Source organism: Citrus clementina, unplaced genomic scaffold, assembly GCF_000493195.1.
Source record: "Citrus clementina cultivar Clemenules unplaced genomic scaffold, Citrus_clementina_v1.0 scaffold_3, whole genome shotgun sequence".
Taxonomy (NCBI): domain Eukaryota; kingdom Viridiplantae; phylum Streptophyta; class Magnoliopsida; order Sapindales; family Rutaceae; genus Citrus; species Citrus x clementina.
This window is the reverse complement of record NW_006262339.1, coordinates 28,158,580-28,181,186: the sequence shown is the minus strand read 5'-3', so window position 1 is coordinate 28,181,186 and position 22,607 is coordinate 28,158,580. Positions and strand designations below refer to the sequence as shown.

The 22,607-nt window shown below is 34.1% G+C and overlaps 2 protein-coding genes across 4 annotated transcripts; one reads left to right on the top strand and one right to left on the bottom strand.

The window, feature by feature from the left end:
• Window positions 1–3,601: 3,601 nt before the first annotated feature.
• Window positions 3,602–8,997, top strand: LOC18046143 (disease resistance protein RPS6). 3 transcript variants are annotated; one of them, XM_024187725.1, is made up of 6 exons: window positions 3,602–4,276; window positions 4,365–5,490; window positions 6,392–6,724; window positions 6,846–8,060; window positions 8,160–8,745; window positions 8,782–8,997. In XM_024187725.1, the coding sequence occupies exons 1-6, from the start codon at window positions 3,801–3,803 to the stop codon at window positions 8,829–8,831; spliced, it is 3,786 nt and encodes a 1,261-aa protein (XP_024043493.1). In that variant the 5' UTR covers window positions 3,602–3,800; the 3' UTR covers window positions 8,832–8,997. The 3 variants fall into 3 exon arrangements, with proteins under 3 accessions (XP_024043493.1, XP_024043492.1, XP_024043494.1); XM_024187724.1 differs by having other exon boundaries at window positions 8,160–8,997; XM_024187726.1 differs by lacking the exon at window positions 6,392–6,724 and having other exon boundaries at window positions 8,160–8,997.
• Window positions 8,998–10,658: 1,661 nt separating this feature from the next.
• LOC112099816 (probable phosphoinositide phosphatase SAC9) lies at window positions 10,659–17,028 on the bottom strand. Its single transcript, XM_024187296.1, is given in 9 exon segments — window positions 10,659–11,456; window positions 11,535–11,996; window positions 12,874–13,071; window positions 13,471–14,004; window positions 14,006–14,314; window positions 14,702–15,199; window positions 15,338–15,580; window positions 16,578–16,651; window positions 17,016–17,028. Coding segments are annotated over 9 exon segments (2,844 nt in total). The 3' UTR covers window positions 10,659–10,943.
• Window positions 17,029–22,607: the final 5,579 nt, after the last annotated feature.

Sequence of the window (22,607 nt, the reverse complement as noted above, 5' to 3'; positions counted from 1 at the left end):
ATTCTTTTCTCTGCGTTTGTTTTTCGTTTTATCGAAGGAATTATTCATCACGCGTCCTCGTCCATGTTCTGCCACGATAAGCGAATCCCTTTTGCCTCACTTGATTGTGCATATGCTGCCACACCGTGTTAATAGAAATGTAATGGTTTTTTCATTTATGTGCTTGCCTTTTCTTTAGGGACCCACGCGTTTCTCTGTTCTCTTGTTCTACTTAGCTTTATGCATGTGGTTGACTAGACTTTTGGCTTACCGTCCGTGGGCAAGTTTTTCTATGTGATATTACTCTGATATCTCAATTTTTTTTAAAGAATAATAATATTGAAATTTTAAGTTTTACGTGGAAGTGGACAGCATGTGTATTATGAAGTTAATCTCTAACTCAAACCCTCCCGTCAATGAGCATTTTACTCTCATTCAGGCCATCGAAGAACTCCTTTGGCGTGATTGGCTGATCAAAGTGGATCATATCTACCGAGAAACCAATGTAGCAGCAGATTTCCTTACTTCGTATAGCTTTTCTTTTTCTTTGGGTTTACATTGCTTTCAATCTATTCCTCCAAATACGCTAAACATATGGATTATTGATGTTCATGGGGTTGCACACTCCCCCTTAGTGTTGCCTTAGCTCTCTTAAGAGCCCTTTTATGATAAAAAAAAAAAAGAAAAGAAATTTTAAGTTTTAGTTCGATTATAATATCTCCCGATATAAGGTCTCATAATTTTCAAAACTTATGAATTTACGGGCAGAGGTAAGATTTAGGTAAATGCTTGCACAAATCTCAATAAAAATTAAACAGTGAGGTAATGCCATTGGAAGTTCCATAATGTTTACCTTCAATAAGGTACCAAAAAGTCTTCTTTGCTCTTTCTAGCTTAATTGCTGCCTTTTGATTTTAGAGGAAACTATTGAAGTTCAAAACCTCACCCCTTCCAAAATCGAAATGGTATATGAAAATATTTTTGCTTGAAATTTTGGAGTGTTTCTCTTTCGTATATCAATAACTAATTCTTCTTTGTTCTCTAATCTTTGGCCTATTGAAGCATAGCTATTTTCCATTATCCTCTGAATTTGCCAAATTGTTTTCCTAGTGCAATTTGTTTATCCAAAACAATAAAAATACTTATGAAAGTTTCAATTAGGAACTCTTAGGATTATTTTTAATCAATACATTATAAGATATTAGAGTTTAAATTTTAGGATTATTCAGTGTTTAATTTTCGCTTTATCGAAGGAATTATTCATTATGCATTCTTGTTCATGTTTTCCCACTGTAATCGAAACCCTTTTGCCCCACTTGACGATGCATACACCGTGTTACAAAAGTCAATGACGCGTAAAAGTGAAATGACATGGCTTTTGCCATTTATGAGCTTGACTTCTCGTGTAAAAAAATTTCAGTCTTAATTTTACTGGGCCACCAAGCGATTTCACTTTTTGTTTTAAGGATCCACGTACATTATCACTTTAATTTCTTTTTGAATCCATCACATTTTTGTGTATGCATGTGTTTGCCTAGACAAGTTCTCTATTATCAATCACTCTGTTATCTCAAATTTTTTTAAAAGAATAATAATATTGAAATTCAAAATTTTGATTCGATTATAATATCTCCCAATATAAAGGTCTCATAATTTTTAAAACATAAGAATTTACAGGCGGAGATAAAATTTAAGTAAATGTTTATTCAAATCTTAATCCAAATTGTAACAGCAAGGTAATTTTTTTTAAAGATTAAAGATTAATAGGACTCGCCTACCATACCACTGTGGTATGGTACCACGCTTTTTGTCTTCTTTTAAAACCACCGTTCGATGATTGAGAGAAAATCTAATGGCTAAAATAAATTTTTGAAATTAGAAGCAAAAACTGACAACTACTGGAGCCGGTAATATATTAATATAATATAATTTGAGTGATTGGAAATCTTCTTAATCGTGGGAAATTCCTAGTACAGCAACGAGTGATCTGATTTCATCTCAGATCGATCTGATTTCATCTGTAATCTATCTGGATACAGGATATAATATTTACAGTGGTTGTCTTCCTCTTCTCATCGTGGTCTGAACTATTCACTTGATGTTGTCACGCTTGCGTTGTTTACAGGTCGGTAAGTACAATAACAAACCAACAAATTGCAGTAACAATTTTGCGTTAGATATAGTCATGCTATAATTTTTGTAAGTTATATAGTCGAAGAAAAAAGCAGATCTGGGCCGTGGCGAAGGAATGGTTGTGATATTTTGACGAAATGTTTGTTTCTGTGATTCATATAGGGTTCTAAATTGCAGCGAACAATGTACAATTATTTTATTACCTCTATCTTACCTCTAAGGCTATGCCAACACAAAAGCAATCAATCCGTCTTTGGGGCAAGGGATTCAAGTGATCAGAGCTTCATCCAGCGCAAGTACACATAACAAAATCATGAAAAACTGTCGGCTTATTGTAGTTGGAGAACGCCGATGGCTGGCGATGGTGACAAGACTCTGGTTCTGTGGGTGGAGCATGCACTGAGCAACGAGAAATTGTGTGGCTGTTGGTGCGGCGGAGACGTGGCAGTGCGATGGCTACTGGGGAGGCTGAAGGCTTGGCGTGATGACCAATCAACGTCGGCAGTGAGTTGATCGACTAGAGAGTTAAGAGAGAAGAGCTTGCTGCTTGGGAACTGAGAGATCTTTGGGAGATGAGAGGCTTGGGGACGATACAAGAATGGATTTTGTTTATATTTATATTCTAATTCTAATTTTTAATTTTTATTAAAATATAAGGACTTACCTACTGCGTCCGATTGAATGCATCATCACCGATCAAACACACATCTTTCCAGTATTTTTTTTTTTACTCAGATGTGCCTAATTCCTAAAGTTTCAGCTCCAACCACCGTGTGCTGCAATTGCCGGCCACAAAATTTTTGTTTGCCTTCATATTATCTGACGTCGTTTCGAACTAATTTCGCCGAATACCACTACGATTCCATCGGAAATTATTATGATTATCGACATTTTTTCTCTGCAAATGATTTCAGCAATTAATCGGTTCTGGAAGGGTTTTGTATGATGGCCATTCAAAGCTAATCAAATAAGAACCTCCACACAATATCTGGATCTTTATTAATTGATTAAAGTTTTCCACAGTGCCTTGGAGCAACCGGTTGCTATAATTTTCCTTTAGCTCTTCTCAACCGTTAGATTTTCTCTGAATCATCGAACGGTGGTTTTAAAAGATGACAAAAAGCGTGGTACCGTACCACAGTAGTATGGTAGGCGGATCCAGATTAATAATATTAAAATTTTAAGTTTTGATTCGATTATAATATCTTCCAATATAAAGGTCTCATAATTTTTCAAACTTAAGAGTTTAGTGCGGAGGTAAAATCTAGGTAAATGCTTGCACCCTCAAATCTTAATCTAAACTGTAACAATGAGGTAACGACTGTGAAAGTTCCTCGCTGGAGAAATTGTACAAAATTCCAATTTCCTTCAGCTTTTTATAATTCCCTAACTCTACTTTCAACATTTCCTTTCTTTGCTTTTCCTTCCTTTTTATACTGGTTGAATCAAATATTTGAATTGTTGCTTTTCTTTTCGGTCTGCCCCATTATCATGATTATGTTTCATGACTTGACAGAGCATGTAAACGAAAGCTCCAGGAAATTTCCAGGAAACTAAGAAAGCTCCAGCCATTCAATTATTTACTATGTACTCGCAAGAATCTTCACACATGTTCATTCTTACATCTCCTCTCTCAACTCTCAAGATTAATTCTCTGTTTCTGTCACCAATTTTCTAAAATTTCCTTCATGGCTTCCTCTTCTTCTTGTGGCAATTATGAAGTCTTCCTCAACTTTAGAGGGGAGGACACTCGTAAGAGCTTTACTTGCTATCTCTATGATAAATTGTATGAAGGAAAGAAAATCAAAACATTTATTGATGATGAAGAGCTTAGGCGAGGAGATGAGATTTCACCCGCCCTTTTGAACGCAATCGAAGGTTCAAAAATTTCGGTGGTCATTTTCTCAAAGGACTACGCTTCTTCAAAATGGTGCCTGAATGAACTTGTCAAGATTCTTGAATGCAAGAACACAAACGGCCAAATTATTATTCCAGTCTTCTATGGAGTAAGTCCATCTGATGTGCGGCATCAAAACGGAACATTTGGAGACCGTTTTGATGAGCTCAAAAAACAGTTCGAAGATAAACCAGAAATGGTTCTGAAGTGGAGGGATGCACTGACAGAAACATCCCATCTAGCCGGCCATGAATCCACGAAATTCAGGTAACTCTCTTTCCTAATTCATCTTTTCTCTGTTTCTGTCTCGGCCTGATTTGCTCAATGTTTTTGCATCTTTGCACCTTTATATTAGGCACGATGCGGAACTTGTAAACAAAATTGTCGAAGATGTTTTAAAGAAGTTGGAAAAAATAACAGTCTCAACGGACTCATCTAATGGCCTAGTTGGATTAAATTCACGAATTGAGCAGATTAAACCATTTCTGTGTATGGATTTGTGGGATACTGTCCGTATTGTTGGAATTTGGGGCACGGGTGGTATAGGCAAAACTACCCTTGCTGAAGCTATTTTCGATCAATTCTCTGGTGAGTTTGATGGTACATACTTTGCAAAAAATGTTAGGAGAAAATCAGAAACAGAGGGTGGCCTAGAAGACCTACAAAAGGAAATGCTTTCGACAATATTAAGTGAAAAACTTGAAGTAGCTGGTCCCAATATTCCACAATTTACTAAAGGGAGGGTCCGACGCATGAAGGTGTTGATTGTACTCGATGATGTGAATAAAGATGAACAATTAGAGGGTTTGATTGGAGGGCTTGATCAATATGGTCCAGGAAGTAGAATTGTTGTAACCACCAGGGATAAACAAGTCCTCGAAAAATTTGGAGTGGAGAAAATATATGGGGTCAATGGATTGAAATTTGATGAGGCTTTCGAGCATTTTTGTAACTTCGCTTTTAAAGAAAATCATTGTCCTGAAGATCTCAACCGGCACTCATGGAGGGTTGTAAAGTATGCCAATGGCAATCCATTAGTTCTTAAAGTGTTGGGTTCCTCCCTGTATCTCAAGAGGAAAAGCCATTGGGAAAATGTATTGGACGACTTAAATCGGATTTGTGAATCTGATATTCATGGTATTTATGACATATTAAAGATTAGTTTTAATGAATTAACACGCAAGGAGAAGAGTATGTTTCTAGATATTGCGTGTTTCCTTGAGGGAGAGGATAAAGATTTTGTGACAAGGATACTTGATGATTCTGGGTCTCACAGACTGGATGTCCTCGTGGACAAGTCACTCATAACAGTGTCATATAACTGCTTCCCAATGCATGAGCTAGATAGCCGCTTGCAAATGCATGATTTATTGCAAGAAATGGGCCGAGAGATTGTTCGCCAAGAATCTGAGGAAGAGCCAGGCAGACGCAGTAGGTTGTGGGATCCTAAGGAAATCCGCCGCGTACTAAAGCATAATATGGTAAGAATCCTCCATTTTTTTTTATATATCTTTTATTTATTTGGAGTTATGCACTCATATTTTTCCAACCATACCAGCACACCCTTTTTTTTTATAAATTTTATTATTGCCAGAACATCCTTTAGTAAAAGCATTTTTATGAACAAAACAACCAAAATCATAAAAACCATAATTAGGTAAAATTAATGACTGAGGGTGTCAAGAGAACAAGTCTTCAAATTTTAAATTTTTAAAGAAAACTCCAGATTTTATCAATTTTGGAATGTTGAATAAGAGTGTGAAGAGTATAATTTTATTTTTCTTCAAATTTAGTGAAGAGTGTCAGAACAAAGTGAGTGCCATGAGGATTGGCCCACCTGGTTCTACTTCAATATAATTACATTTTTTTTCAAAAAAGTAAGTGTGTTTTAGAGTATAATTTTTTTTAAGCAACGGTCACTAATAAAATGGACTGATTGGCCCACCTAGTTCTGCCTCCAATCACTCCTTTTAGCTTAAATGTATCTTAAGGAGGCTATAAGATGATTAAATCCTTTCGAAAAGGGTCGTATCTCAATTTGATTTGGAAACAATTACAACTAGTGGAAAAAAAATAACTTTCATTTTTTCCCTAATTTTGAACTAACATTTTGGATTCTATGGACTAAAAAAAAATCAAAATCTTATACCAATCAAATAGGCCTTGTAAATTAGAGAAATTTTGAATTTTTTTTCGGTTAGTTTAATTTTGCAATGGTCCCCAAAATTTTCTTTTCTCGTATATAGATATTTAATATATAAAAAAAATAAAATCAAAGATTGCAGAATTTGTTTTTGTTTAAGGAGCTCTTAGTTAATAAAGTTTACGAATGTTTCTTTTCTGTTTTAGGGTTACTCATTCTTTGTTTTTTTTTTTAATAAGGGGACCGATGCAATTGAAGGCATATTTCTAGATTTGTCCAAAATAAAAGGCATCAATTTAGACCCAGGAGCCTTCACAAAAATGTCTAATCTAAGATTGCTCAAATTTTATGTACCTGAGATTGAAAGGTTTCTAAGTATGAGCATTGAAGAGCAACTTTCATACTCTAAAGTGCAGCTTCGAAAAGGCCTAGATTATCTTCCTAAAAAATTGAGATATCTTCATTGGGACACATATCCATTAAGGACACTGCCATCAAATTTCAAGCCAAAGAACCTTGTTGAACTGAATTTGCGTTTTAGTAAAGTTGAGCAACTTTGGGAAGGAGAAAAGGCAAGTTCTGTACTAAAACTAAAACATTAATTTTTTTCTTTCTTTAAATATACGTGCAATTAATTGTTGAATTCAATGTTGCTTTTTAATTAATATAGTCTTTATATATCTGTTATTGCAGGAAGCTTTCAAGTTAAAATCTATTAACCTCGGCCATTCTCGACATTTCATTAAGATGCCAGGCCCATTAGAAACCCCAAATGTTGAAACATATCTTTTGGATTACACAAACTTGGCTTGTGTTCCCTCATCTATCCAGAATTTCAAGTATCTCAGTAGGTTGGATTTTATGGGCTGCAAAAGTCTTAGGTCTTTTCCAAGCAATCTTCATTTTGATTGTCCAGTAACTATTAATTTCTCCTGTTGTGTTAATCTCAAAGAGTTTCCACAGATTTCTGGGAAAGTAACATCGCTAAACTTGGGCTACACTGCAATAGAAGAAGTTCCATCATCAATAGAGTGCCTAACTGATCTTGAAGTGTTGGATTTGGGGGATTGCAAACGGCTGAAGAGGATTTCAACTAGGTTCTGTAAATTGAGATCTTTGGGTGACCTTTTTCTTTTTGGCTGCTTGAACCTTGGGCGTTTCCCAGAAATCTTGGAGAAAATGGAACATTTAAATCGCATCTATTTAGTCTGGACGGCAATTACAGAGCTGCCATCGCCATTTGAAAATCTACCGGGGCTTGTACTTTTGTCCGTAAGTGGTTGCTCTATGCTTGATAAGTTGCCGGATAACATTGGCAATTTAAGTGGAAATAACTTTGAGAGTTTACCTGCAAGTATCAAGCAACTGTCGTGGCTACGTTATCTTTACTTGACGGATTGCAATATGCTTCAGTCATTACCAGAACTTCCATTGTGTCTAAAATATCTTGAATTGAGGGATTGTAAGATACTTCAGTCATTACCAGAACTTCCATTGGGTCTAGAAACTCTTCGCTTATGGCGTTGTAACATGCTTCAGTCATTACCAGCACTTCCATTGGGTCTAGAAACTCTTGACTTGGAGGATTGTAACATGCTTCGGTCATTACCAGAACTTCCATTGTGTCTACAGTCACTAAAAGCAATGAACTGCAACCGGCTTCAATCTTTGCCAGAGATTCCGTCATGTGTACAAGAACTAGATGCATCCGTACTCGAAAAGCTATCCAAACCCTCTCCTGACCTTCGTCAATGGCATCCGGAATATGTGACGCCACAACCAATTTATTTTGGGTTTACTAACTGCTTGAAACTTGATGGAAAAGCAAACAACAAGATTTTGGCAGATTCACTACGTATGGCAATTGCAGCATCACTGAGACTGGGCTATGAAAATGCATACAACGAGGTATCAAATTCCCTCTCTTGTTTACTCTGTCCCTCTTTGTTATATCTGAAATCATGGTTTTCATTTTACAATTTTCTTTTTTTAAATGTCGTTTCGCAGAAACTTTCTAAACTCAGGGGATCCCAAATTGTTTTACCTGGGAGCGAAATTCCTGACTGGTTCAGCAATCAAAGTTCAGGATCTTCGATACGTATTCAACTGCCACCGCACTCTTTTTGCAGAAACTTAATCGGGTTTGCTTTTTGTGCTGTTCTTGATTTTAAGCAACTTTATTCTGATCGTTCTCGTTTTTTTAGCGTCGGCTGTCGATCCGACTTAGAAATAAAGACTCTCTCTGAAGCCAAACATGTTGATCTGGGTTACGAATCGGGCTTAATTCAAGACCCCCATGATTCAGATCATGTCATACTTGGTTTTAAGCCTTGCTTGAATGTTGGCTTTCCCGATGTTTACCATCATACAACTGTCTCACTTAAGTTCTTCAATAAGTGTTACCGAAACATAATAAAGGTCCAAAAGGGTCAGAAGATAAAACGTTGCGGAGTATGTCCAGTATATGCAAATCCCAGCGAGATCAAAGCCAACACTTTTACTCTCAATTTTGCTACCGAAGTTTGGAAATTGGATGATTTGCCAAGCGCGAGTGGAACTGCTGCAAGTGAATTTGATTCGAGTTCTGATGAAGGGGAATTATATTGCATCGATTCGAGTTCTGATGAAGGGGAATTATATTACAGTTTTGATGAAGAGCAATTGGAACCGAGTCCCTAAAGAATTTGCAGAGACGACCAAATCAACACTCCTTAATAAATGAATCACCCGTTTTCACGTATTCTTGTTCCTTAGGTATGTCGAAAATGCTCTAATTCTAGATTGTGATTTGTTTAAGATGATGTTTTATCTATGTATTCCATTTTGCTTTTGAAAATACCTTATTTTATTTAACTTAGCTGCAGTTACTAATTCATTGCAACCTGCAAATAAGTCAAAGCATCAGTTAATCCTCTGTTGTTGTTTTCATTATTAAAAAATTCATTCTATAAGTGGAATTCAATTCTTCAATCTCTACTGCATGAAATTGTAGTAATTTGTGGAAGTGTTCTTTTATTATATGCTTCTGAAGATTACATGTTTTAACTTTTTTAATTCTGAGAAAATAAGCATTTTGAAAATATACTAAATTGAAAACATTTTCTTGGTTTGCACAGTATATAGCATTGGGAAGGAAAGCAATCCATTGAAGGGTTTTTCCCAATCGCTTCCAATTCGGATTGTTTATATCTGTACATTGATGTTTTCGTAGGAGAATTAATGGTGTTGTGAACTTGTAATCCTCTCTTTTGCTTCTTAGACTATTAGTTGGTTAATTGAATGTGCACTACGATTTTGCTACTGCTATTTTAATTTGAAATTCTAATTTCAAAGCAATTTTAAGTATAAAAATATTTAATAGTATAACACCTTTTGATAATTTCAAAATTATCAAATACTCCTTAAGTAATTCATTTGATGAATTTAGCTTTCATGCATGTCTGAGTGGGATGGACAACCTACTTGGCTAGCTAATATAAAATTAATTAATTTGTTTGAGTCATTTTGATATGTAATTAGATCTTCTTAATTATTAGTATTATTATTATTGGACCTAATTTTTAATATTTAATTGTTTCATTTTTTTTTAATAAATCATATTTAATTGTCCAAAGGACACCAATTGTTAAGTTGGCCGAGGGTGATAAGACATCAGTAATGTTGACTTAATCAGTGGAACAACTTTTTTTTTTTTTTACGCAACATTAATTCAAACGCTTTTCAACTACGACGTCGTCGTTTTCGTCGTCACTAACCAAATCACATGAAAATCAAACCTGACACGTACTCTTCAATTTTTCTAAACCCATCTATTATACAATAATAATATCTGTTATTATGCTACAGAACGTGATTTTGGCAAAACTACATTGGCTCCCTTTGTGGCCCTTTGTGGTTTGGTAAATCGAACTACTGTATATAACACATATTTCAAATTATAATTTCAAAGTAATTTTGAGTATAAAAATATTTAATCAATAAGAAATCAAAAGAGAACAATAGATTATTCTAAATTTTTATAATTTATTTTAATTAGATAGGAAGCAACATATAAATTTTTTTTTAAAAAAAGATTGATTATGACTTAAGTAATTTGCTGTAAAAAAAATCTATAAATGTTTAATTTTCAATTGTCTTTAATTATAATTTTATTTAAAGTGAGTTTTGTAAGAATAATGTAGGGGTGCCAATAACTCCACTCTAAATATAAATTTAAGATAATTTAAGACTCCCAACTTTAGATCATTACAGAACTTTTCTTTATGGTAAAATGAGAGAAATTTCACACATTAGATATCATAAGACCCCCGACGTATGTAATTGGAAAACCACCTTCACTTCACGAGGAGAGATCAACCTTCACAGTTCATATAGAAGAAAAGGCTAATTTCTAGAAGTGTTACACGTCCGTCGGAACTAAGGGTTTCTGCGCTTGGCGGGTCGGCAGAATAGATAGATTATTGAGAGAATAACAATTGATTTTTAAAATGCAAACGCTCACCAACTTGCAATCTTTTGAACTCGATTAATAAATCCTTCAGTCTTGAAAATTACTTTATAGCCCTTAAGGTTCACAGAGCATTCGACAGCCCAAGTTTACAAGCAGTGGGAAAATCCAATGCATAGAAAACACATTGAATTCTTTCTTTCTCAAAAGCACAGACATTGCAGCATCAATGAATTTTTATACCTTTACATTCTGCTTTTATACAACAAAAAATTTCAATAAACTGACAAAAATTACAAATCAAAATCAAACCCAAAACTCTTTCTCTGACATATAAATAACGATCAAACTCCAGAAAGGCTTGCCCATTTTCCAAGCTCATAAGGATCACAATAATAATATAACTTGATTCTGTTTGACAAAGACAAACCTGTAGCCACAAGCGGAGCTCTCAATCCTGAATCATCTTGTTCTGAAGGTTCATCTGCAAATGCTGTAACATCTCCAAGAAGCTTGAATGAAACTCGTCGGGACTGTATCGGTCGTGGGAAATCAAAGTACATTGGTGTTCCGGCTCTAGCCTCCGGCAGTCGATATTCCGCAATAGTTACCATGTTATGTGGTTCCTGGAGTGCGGATACTTGTAAATACAACACAGCTTGAGAGATGTACCTGTCGTCTAAAAATGTTACTGATTTGTCCCAGATATCTGAATCTGAGGAAGGTGAATGGGTAACCCTAGGTTTTATTGCACTGAAAGCGTCTAGACGGAATCCGGCAAGCAAAGGTGACGCTGGAGGTAAATACTGTTCCAAGACGAGATCGTAGTCCATCAATCTCTCGGCCTCAATTGGGACCTTAAGAGAAAAAAGAGGTTTATCAGTGAAGCAGAAAGCTGGAATTATGAATGAACAAAGAGTGAAAGCAACTAATACCTTGAATCTACTCATTTGTGGAGCTCTATCCAACCAGTTTCTAATACTTAGCTGCTCAGAGCTCTGTGATGAGGTAAGCCCCTCCCTTTTTACTGGGCTTCCGACTACAAGAATTCTTTTGGCATGAATACATGGTTCATTTTCAACTGCTCCTCCAAATGAAGCACGTCTGTCTACTTGTGCAAAGGGGTTTTCATCTTCATCAAGAGACAAAAGACTGAAGTCCTTCCCGAAATTAACTGAAGCCGAACCAGGTCTCTGAAGACGTAATGTGATCCGAACAATGAGGCACCTAACAGGATTCTTAAAAGTAAATTTTACATGCCTAGGTAAGTTTTCAACACTAGCGGACTTTTCTGGACCATACAAATCTGAAGAAGATGTGATGAGGGATTGGACATCCCATTTTCCCATTGATGACCTTTCCTCCCGGTGTATCTTATTGCTTGCCCAGATTTGTACCTGTAACAGCAATAGGAAGCAACAGCTCAAAGAAAAATATGGACTCAGTAGCAAATTCAGGAGGCAGAGAGCACTGCAGGGAAGAAAATTACAAATACTGACTAAATAATACAGCAACCTCAACACACATTCATGAAGGAAAGGGCCGGATAGTTCTTATTCTCTTTCCTCTTAACTAATGACAAAAAGCTACAATTTCTCTAGCAGTTAAATTTGCATTTGAAAATTGTTCCTCTCGAGATTAAAACTCATCAGAATAGTTCCTAATATTTTGTTTAATTATTGTGGTTCCTTTTCTCTTCTTTCCCCTCAATTTCAAATTTGATTTTAAATCCTCACCCACATCTACCCAAATAGGATATTATTGACGTGATCTCTGTTAATATCAAACTTGGGTTCCGAATGATAAAGGCAAACCAATAGAAACCTGATCTACAATCATAAATATCAAGTGAGTGGACCATCTTCTTACCTACAAAGGGAAGATCGTTGAGAATTTAAAATTACAGTTTACCAAAATATACATAAATGACGAGCAACGAAACTGTTCTTACTTGGTTATTTCATCAGCAATTAATGAAATGGAAAGTTTATTATCGGAAACTAACCTACATGAAACTAAACCCCCAGCTGCAATTTCTTTGGAAATGGCACTACACAGGGACTCTTTTAATCATTTCAAAATATGACTTTTGTTATAATAGCATGGAGAACTTTTGCCGAGGTATATGTTGATTCAGTGTTTGCTTAGGAATATTCACAAGTTGAATATCGATTACCCACCACCCCTGGTACTGGGCTTCATTATTAAGGCCACTTGGCTTATCACCAAATTTATTGAACAACAAGGAAATAAGGGAATAAATATGGCACTTACCATCGGAGTGTCAGCCACAGAATAGCCACAAGGACTAACAAGCAAGATAACCCCACTGACATCAGAAACAGAACCGAGAACAATAACAAATTCAACAGAAGTAGTACTAGGTGGAGCTCTCCAATATGAGTGCCTTGATCCAGAATTTAATGGAGCAAGCAGTGACAAAATCGGTGCTGAATCTTTTGCTGTTTCAACCTACAGTGGCACCAAGGAATCTAGAATAAACAATCCATATCAAGATAAAAAATTCCAATCAAGCGAACTATGAAATTATTAGAGACATGACTTGCTAGCACACAGATTGCACAAAACAATGCAAGAGCTTTTCCTTGTAATAGGTTTTTAGCTTCTCAAGGCATCCTACAACACCTTACCTCAAAGATTATTAGCATATGGAACCTGCTCAGGGTTCCCAAAAATGTCTCAATTGAAAATCAAACCAGACAAGGATTCTCATGGATAAGTGGGATGAATGTTCTGGGCATATATCATAAGAACAAATACTAAAACATATTTCTAAAAATTTTAATCAAGAAAAGAAATTTAAAAGGAAAACATAACATGATGAGAACTGAATACAAACCAAGAACATACCGAGTGCAAAACGCTAACAAATGGAAATTCAGCAAGAGATTCCTGTCCACCACATAACTGGTGAAGGACTTCAGCAGCTTGCACGTTATCGGAAGACTGAATCCTTTCAGAAAGACTATCCTTTAAGCAGGATCCAACAACCTCATTCAAAGCATTGTATGCTGCGTTGTCTGCACGGGAACTTCTTCGCAACCTAATCAAGACCCTAACATAGTCCAACATCAATGCATCAAGCACAATCGCATGGCAGCAGTGTTTACAGATAACGCCATCCAGTGTTAGTGAACGACTGGTAGATACATCAACTTGGCTTCCATGGCTTGATCCACTCTGACTTGAGAAGCCATTGTAGTTGGTCACATCCCTTGATTTATAATTTGAAAACAGTAGAGCTCCTCTTCCTGCACAACAAACTTTGCAAACTTTTCTTTCACATTGAGAACACAACAAAGGGGATTGTGAAGCTCCAACAGATGTTGCAGTTGAGGAAGCAAGAGCAGGCACCTTAGTTTCTGCACGAACCTTGCACCCGCCACCAGCCACCAGAACAACTCTCTCCGATTCTAGTAATATTCCAGAAGTCTAAAACACTATCATCACTATTCTCAAGGCCAATTGCACCAACAATTTTGTCTTCTAGGGAAGTTTGGCCAAGTAATGCAAGAGTGGTTGCTACTCGACACAGTCTTCCCATGTAAGATTCATCAAGCAATACATTTGGATTTATAGAGGCAGGATCAGTTCCAATTGACAATAAAGCTCTATCCCTTTCAGCTGCAGAAAGATTCAGCTGCAGACGTTCAATTTCAAGCTTCATTGCTTCCATGAAGTCTAGTTTCTTTTCCTGAAAATTTGCCCAGAATCTGTCAATCTTACGCTTGTGAGGTTGAATTTAATACATGAAGACCTTTCCATCGATCAATCATAAAATGTGAGAATACAAGCCAAAACAATCAATTCATCCTTTACATATATATAGCGTCATGGATGATCAAAAACCAAGTAGCACCATATCGAATGGCATGGAGACAGCAAATAATTCAACCAAGGGAAGTACAAATAAATACCAACACAATATGTCAGTAGTGTCAAACCATAATAACAGGACACTGATTAATAAGTTATACATTTAACAGAGCAAAATTTGTTGAACTTCTAGAATTTACTCCTTTAAAAAGATGAAGTTGCTAAGATGTAGAGCTGCAAAAAACACAAGAGAGCAGCACTATTCCTCGCGTGGCCCTGCAAGGGATTTTAGACAGCTTATGTACTGCTGGGCACCACTAGCTAGAGAACAGCCATCCTGTGTTGAAGATCTTTTATAAGTTTCCACACCATGATCTTCAACTATAGGCTGGTCCAAGAAATCAAGCAAATCAGCCCCTCCAGATGCAACATTTCTTGTCACTGGCTCAGAAAGAGGATCAGAGAACAGCTCAGAAAGAGGATCAGAGAACGGCTCAGAAAGAGGGTTAGAAAACGGCTCTGAAAGAGGATCAGAAAATGTGTCCCCTCCAGACAACAGGTCAACCCAAGGATTGGAAGCAGCTTCTGTTTGCATTGATGTTGACACATTTTCATTGGAAAACGGAACTGTATTTGTAACTGAATTTGACAAAAATGGATCGGTTTCCTTCTGAAACTTTTTGCCAAGCTCAATTAATCTAGCACCAGGGCCTTCATTATTGAATACCCCCCTCCATGGAAGAGAAACTCCAAGAATCTCTATCTGTAATAATATTAAAATTATGTTGTCACCAGCAGCAGTTACAGCAAACCCACTCCACAAAGCTCATGGTCTAAAATACTAATTTAAGAATAAAGTGCGTAGACACATTAATTAACATTTTATGAAAATATTTTCTACCTCACCAAGAGTCATGGAGCTTGTTCCAGAAATAGCAGGATAAAAGGTAACTGCCACAAAACGAGTAAGAAAATCCAATTCTCCCTCTAATTCTTCAAAATCATACAACAGTGGAAGGGTTGGTGCATCTTGATCATGAAGTCGTGCACCAGCTCCAGTAATAGCCATATCCTCAGCACTAACTGATCCTGGTAAAGGTATCAAAAGGTTTGTCCCATTTCCACAACGAGGAATAGAAGCACCCTGTCAACAAAGTCCTAGGATTACTAGAAGTTGTATGTCGTGTGCATTGTAAATTAGTGGGAGTGTATCTAGTTTAACTATTACTTCTAAACACCTCTTTTCATTTCTTTTGTTTTTTTTATCCTTTTCTTTTTAAATGTATTCTACACCTCATTTTTGTCACATATTTATAATCCGAAGACATACTAACAAAACTTGAAGGACTCAGCTAAATGGATCCTTGACTTTATCACGCTAAGTCCATGGGTATTCAGAATTTATGTACAAAAGATATACCTAAAAGTTCAAGCTGGATGTCAATCTACCAACACAGCTCAGGACCAGGCACAGAATAGCACAAGAAGCAGACAAGCACAGGTTAAGCAAAATTATTTGGAAAGGCACGTGTTAAGCATGAAGCACACCAGGGACATTTAGAAACAGCTCAAAAAGGACACAGGTCATTCTTTTTCTAACTCATCTCTGCGTCCCATTTTACAATCAATCCGAATTATATAAATTTAACCTCCATCTTTACAGTAATGTGCAATCCATTTAATCCTAGAATGACATGATAGATTGTGGGCACTTGTATCAACTCCATAAATCCATTCTACTACTCACAGCCCACGCTACTCCCAACCCATGTGACAATGAACTTCAACTTATTACTATAGATCTGACTAAATAATACGAACAGTCAGCTCATTTTGTTTTTTGCAACCTACCAAACAGCATTAATTTGAATCATCACAGCAGATAAGATAATGGCTAATGAAACAATTTGTTTATCTTAGCTGTGTTTGACAAAGTTTACTATGTTCACACCACCATGTGTCTCAATGATTTTGTCTACTATATTCACACTGCCATGCATCTCAATGATTTATCCCACTGTTGGGATAAAACTATCTCTTCTAAGTCAAATGAGATTTACCAACAAAGAGCATATTATACAAAATTAAAAATAAAAAATAAAAAATTTGTAAGCAAGACGTACAATAGAACCAATACAAACCTCCAAAATCAGTTTAAGCCTATCTAAGTGGCATCCTGTTCTCACATCAACTGTTGCTGGATATGTTGAATCAACTACTCAACAAAGCCCTCAGGGTTCAAAATGAGGTAAACATAAACATCCTATTCATTGTCTACTAACTTGAACAATGCAGAAAGATTATTGCAGAATCCCTATTATCATTTTCCTTAAACTATTATTGACCGTTAGTAAAGACTGTCTAAATGAGAATTAAGTCGATATGAAAACAAATAATAGTCAATGCCAACATTCAGGCCAAATCAGAATGAGCAAGGAATTGAGTATGGTAGAGTCTGTCTCTCTCTCTCTCTTTTTGGGTCCTCTTTCTTTTCTAAATTAAACTGAAATATTAGAGAAAAAAATATGCAATAAAGAATTAAGCGAAAATTGAAACGATAACGTTTCACCACAACTCACCAGGTGATTCCATGAGCTCGCGAAAGCTTGAATTGATACAAAACGACGAATTTCACGATCCGGTTACCTGGTCAAACACAAATAAGATTATGAACATTGAGAATCTATGGATTCGTAGCAGAGTTTGACTTTCGAGATCTAAAGTCGAAAGCAAAAAAATTTTAAATCCAAGAGCATTACTTAATTTCTCTTACGACTGCGATAGAATTGATTCAATCACTTAAACTGAAAGGAGACACGAGAAATTGAAGTGAAACGACGCGAGAAAACGAGAGGGATAGAGAAGAGATTCAAGATTTACCGAATTAATCGTCAAGAGAACTGACCTGACCGGAGACTTGTAACAGGAGGGAACGAAATGCGGGAAATTCAAGAAGGATGCGCTAAAACGGCGAAGAAAGACGACAATTGGAGTGAGATTTGTGATCGGATGCATGCGAGTATAGTCGTCAAGTGAGAATCGACTTGATCGAAGGTTATATGAGAAGATGTCAATAAGTTACCAAACTTGGTACGTATTGTACTTTGATTAGTCTAAAATTCATTTGAAATTGTTTTAAGCTTAATTGTCTGGATGTAAAAATTTTTGTTTTTATGTTAGGTAGGTTTAGTACACCTTTTCAAATATAATTTATTTAAATAAAAGTTTTATTAGATTTTTTATAAATAGAGTTTTTACAAAAAAAAAAGTTGTTACTTAATTGTCAATTAGAGTTTTTATTAGAAATTGTGAAATTATTTTAATAGGTAAGTTATTTAAAGTTATGTTATGAAGAAATGAAATAAGATTATGAAATAAAGAAAAGATATCTTAGATATTTTAATATTTTTCAAAAAATTTAAACATTTACTCACAAAAATCTAAAATTTGAGTTTTTTCTAGTAGAGACAAAATACTTTATTTAATTTTCAAATACTCTACTAAAAAACAAACAACAAAAAAAATTAAAAAGAGCTCATAAGATTAAATAAGAACTTATTAGATTAAATAAACACTTATGGTCATTAGATAAGTATATCAAAGTGATTATTAATAAATGCTTATTTAATTTTAGGGTAATTTTTAAAAATCTTCCCCGAGGTTTGGGTTTATTGTAAATAGATGCTGAGAATCTATTTATTTGTAAAAAAACCATCTACGTTTTTACTCCGCTTAGTTGCCATTTGGGTAGTTGTGGGCATTGTTGACATTTCGAAATAAAACAAATTTTTATTAAAAAAAATTATTATAACCTAAATATCTTAACCAAATCAACTGCAAACACACAACACACACACAAACTCACTAATCTAATATGAACTAATGCACAAGAAAATATTAAAAAAGTGAAAAACAATCATATACAATGCGCACACAGCTGGCCAGCCAGCCCAGCTATCCCACCATTGTAGTTATTTGATTGTTTTTAGCATAATTTTTAAAGATTAAATAAGATATTTTGTCTCTACAACTAAAAGTTAAAGATTTAAACTTTCGAAAGTAAAGGTTGAAAATTTTTTCTTAAATATTAAAATATCTAAAATATATTTTACTTTTATAACTTTATTTAATTATTTTTATAATGTAATTTTAAGAAACATGTTTATTTAAATAATTTTATAATTTTTAATGAAAACTCTTATCGACAACCAAATAAATAAAATTTGTTTGATAAAAACTCTATTAAAGAAACTTTACTCAAATAATCAATGTTTGAAAAACTACATCAAATGAAGCCTTATTAAAATGTGGGTTCTAAATAAACTATCCAAACTCATTTTGTTTTCAGTAAATATGTGATTGGATTAAAATTTGTAAAAGTAATATAATCTCAAGTTTCGGCCCTTTATATATCTATCAATCAAATGCACCCACTAAGCATTCATTACTCTTGCCCAATGCCCCATATTATTTCTTTAAAGAATTGTGTTAGCTATTGGATTTGGAATTTCTAAAATTAACTTTTGATAGCATAATATTTGATTAATTATATTGTGCTCACTTATTGCTTATCCACTATAACTACATTATATTTTTCATATTTTAAATTTTGTTTAATTATATATGACCAAAATTGGTTTGAGTATTTCAATATGCACACACACATTAAGAAAGTATTTTTAAAGATAAATTTTTCCGTACATATATTAAAATCTAAATGTTTTTACTTCACTCCTATTTTTATTTTAATAAATGCCCATAAACTCTATTTTTATTTTAATTAGATCATTGTTATTGTAGATAAGTCAATGTCTATGGCGGCATTTGAAATTATGGTGTAGTTTCCATATTCCATCTCGTGCCACAATTACATCAAATTTAGTTGTTGATTGCCCGGCGATAGCTTCCTTCCCTCTAGAATTTCTAAACATTTATAACCTTTCTTATTGATTTATAATGAATATATGAATGACATTTATAATTTGAATTAGGACTGAGGGTTGTGTTAAGTTCTTGTTGAAGCTTATCAATGGTTAATATTTATTTTTTATTTTATTTTTTATTATTCTTGCTTAATAATCATTAATTCAGTGTTTCGTAAAAAACTCATTTCAATACTGAATTTTTATCAATTATATTTTTCGTTGAATTATTTCTTCAATCAATTATTTATTCAGGTTCTTGTGCCAAGTTAGCCCATCAAACTCTTGCGTCGTATTCAGGGCTCATGCACTAATTAATTTAGTCAAGAAATTAAAATTGACACCGTTATTTCTTTCACTCATTTTGACTGATAGTTATATCTTGAAATTTTTCATGCCTATAAGTTGTTATAAAAATTATGTTTTTGATGTATTTTAAAAAAATTAAGAACTAAATTATGTCATGGATATTAATATTTGATGTATTGTTTTTAAAAAACTATTAATTAAATACGCATGCACACTCCATAAAACTCAAATCTAAAGACTCAAGTCTTGAAAAGGATACCACCATAACCAGCAGAGTTAGGCTTTAATCTAAAAAGTTATCTTATGTTTACCTCCAAATTATTGAAAGAAAATCTTTCTCACAAGATTAGAGACTATTGAGACTTAAAAAATTCAAAATCCCCCTATTGTCTATTTTGAGACGCTATACAAATTGTAAGCAAGAAACAACATCAGCGATGAGATAGAATTATCCACAAGGAATAGGCATGTTAAAAAAATAATAGACAATATTTGAAACTTTTGTACTTATACGTAAATTTTAGGGATCTAAATGTAAATTTTATTTTTAAAATTTAGAATACTACAAACGCAGGCTTTTTCATGCATAAATATCTTTTAACTTCTTATTGAAAAATGTGTTTGCACTCGTTCGTACATATAATTCATTGCTTTGCAGATTTTAATGTACACAAATATTTGTTTTGCACTTTCATTGTCGATACACTCCATTATGTACTCTAAATCAATTTTATAAACAATCAAAGAGCTCATGGAATCACATTGAGGTTTGTTGCTCAAAATAGGGGTGGCAAATCAAATTGGGGTGGCAAATCAAATTCAACCTAATCCAATTTAGACAAGTTGAATGGATTATTGTGGATTAATTGAGTCATTTTTTTTCAAATTTGTTAACAAATGGGTTGAGTTGGATTAATTAATATGTAAATAATTATTATAATAATAATAATAACAACAACAACAACAATAATAATAATATGTTCATCCTTAACTGCTAAACCCTAAACGCCTAAATGGCTAACTTAATTTTTAACTTCTTTTTATTATTTTATAAAAGAGATTATTTAAATGTGGCATTCATGATTTCATTGTACTATCTATTGCTTTAGACTCCAATATCAAAATTAAACTCACACTCTTAATTCTCAACAAAAATATGGTATTTCATTCATACATTGTTTCTTGGATATTTTACCTCTAACTTATAATATTTATTTAATATGCATGTTTTGGATATGGGACATTAGAACTAACTATTAGAAATTCTTTTTTATTTTCAAGTAAAATATAGTTTTTATGCCTTTTTTATTTATTTAATTTTTAACCTGATCAACCCAACCCAATAGCTTATTAATCGGATTGGTTTGGGTAAAACATGTTTATTTAGTGAGTAGACCTTTTAACACTATTAAATATACTTATGAAACCCCATTTATTTGCATTTATAATTTTATCCTGAATGAGATTAATGAGTGAAATTAAAACAAAATATCATTTCGAACCGTTTAACTTTAATGCCTACAAAAAAATCAAGAACACTTCTTCTTCTTCTCCATTTTTCCTTTTTTCAAGAGACCGGAAGTCTTCTAAAATACACTTTCAATCACTAATCAATATCAAAACAAACTAAATATTAAATAATTGTCATTAAAAATAAAAAATAATTGAATAAATCACAACTCAACAAAAAAAAAAAAAACAAAATGATAGTTAGAAGTATGAAAAAGTGTGGATCAGTAGAGAGAGAAAAGTACAGAGACATATGTCGAGAAAGAAAAGAAGACTATCTTCCATGTCGAGAAAGAAAAGAATTTTGGATTATGAAAGAATATGGGCTGAGAGAATCCTGGACTCAAATTTCATTAGCTAATTCAGTTCAGGCATTGCAGCCATGATATTCCATGAAGGACAGCGATTTTATTTTTTCTGTTTTAGATGAGAAATTTGTACTTATTGATCCAAAGGATGGAAAAAAGTATGAAGATTTTATGATTGATGGTCTTTCAAGAAAATGTTAGAAAGTATTATGCGGAAGTATATGCTGAGAGCTTGATCTCACCCAATAGCAGAACAAACTTCCTAATAAGTGAAGGTATGAATAATAATTAACTCTTTTCTTCTTTTTCTTTTTTCAATTGCTACTATATATAAACTGGTCACGAACTAACTCAAAGATTTCTTGTGTTGTTTTTCGGGGCATTGAATTTTGAATTTAGTGTACGAGCAGGGGAAGACATAATTGAGGAGGAGGAGAAAGTTGCGTAATTAGCTATTATAGGATTTCATGAGCCATATTAGTGTTATTTAATTATGGGTTATTTGAGCAAGAATTTATGTTCAAAACTGTAAGCAAAAACAGAGAAGCTAGCATAACAGAGCAACCATTACATATGAACAACCGTGCCATAATGTTAGCTTCAGTAAGGTACCAATAAGTCTTCTTTGCTATTTCTAATTGAGAACGCTTAATTGCTGCTTTTGATTTTAGAGGAACAACTGAAGTTCAAAACTTCACCCCTTCCAAAATCCAAATAGTATATGAAACTAGTTTGCTTGCAAATTTGGAGTGTTTCTCTTTTGTATATCAGTAATGAATGCTTCTTTGTTCTCTAATCTCTGGCCTTTTGAAGCATAATTATTTCCCGTTATCCTCTGAATTTGACAATATTTTTTCTTAATGCAATTTGTATATCCAAAACAATAAAAATAGTCATTAAAAATTTCAATCGGGAACTCTTAGGATTATTCTTAATCAATACATTATAAGCCATTAGAGTTCAAACTTTATATACGGTTGAAATTTGAGAACAAATAACCAAAGAAAATTCCACCAACAGATCAAACTAACAAATTGACCAAAACGACACTGTTTGAAGGAAAAACCCACAAGCTTTTATTGCTCAAAATGATTACGCACTGATCACACATTACAGAAGAGAT

Bases quoted from the DNA above. Each gene is read 5' to 3' on its own strand.
- LOC18046143 (XM_024187724.1), top strand. From the start codon at position 3,801: ATGGCTTCCTCTTCTTCTTGTGGCAATTATGAAGTCTTCCTCAACTTT. The intron at 5,491-6,391 runs GTAAGAATCCTC...TTTTTTAATAAG, and splicing joins GCGTACTAAAGCATAATATG to GGGACCGATGCAATTGAAGG. The intron at 8,061-8,159 runs GTATCAAATTCC...GTCGTTTCGCAG, and splicing joins ATGAAAATGCATACAACGAG to AAACTTTCTAAACTCAGGGG.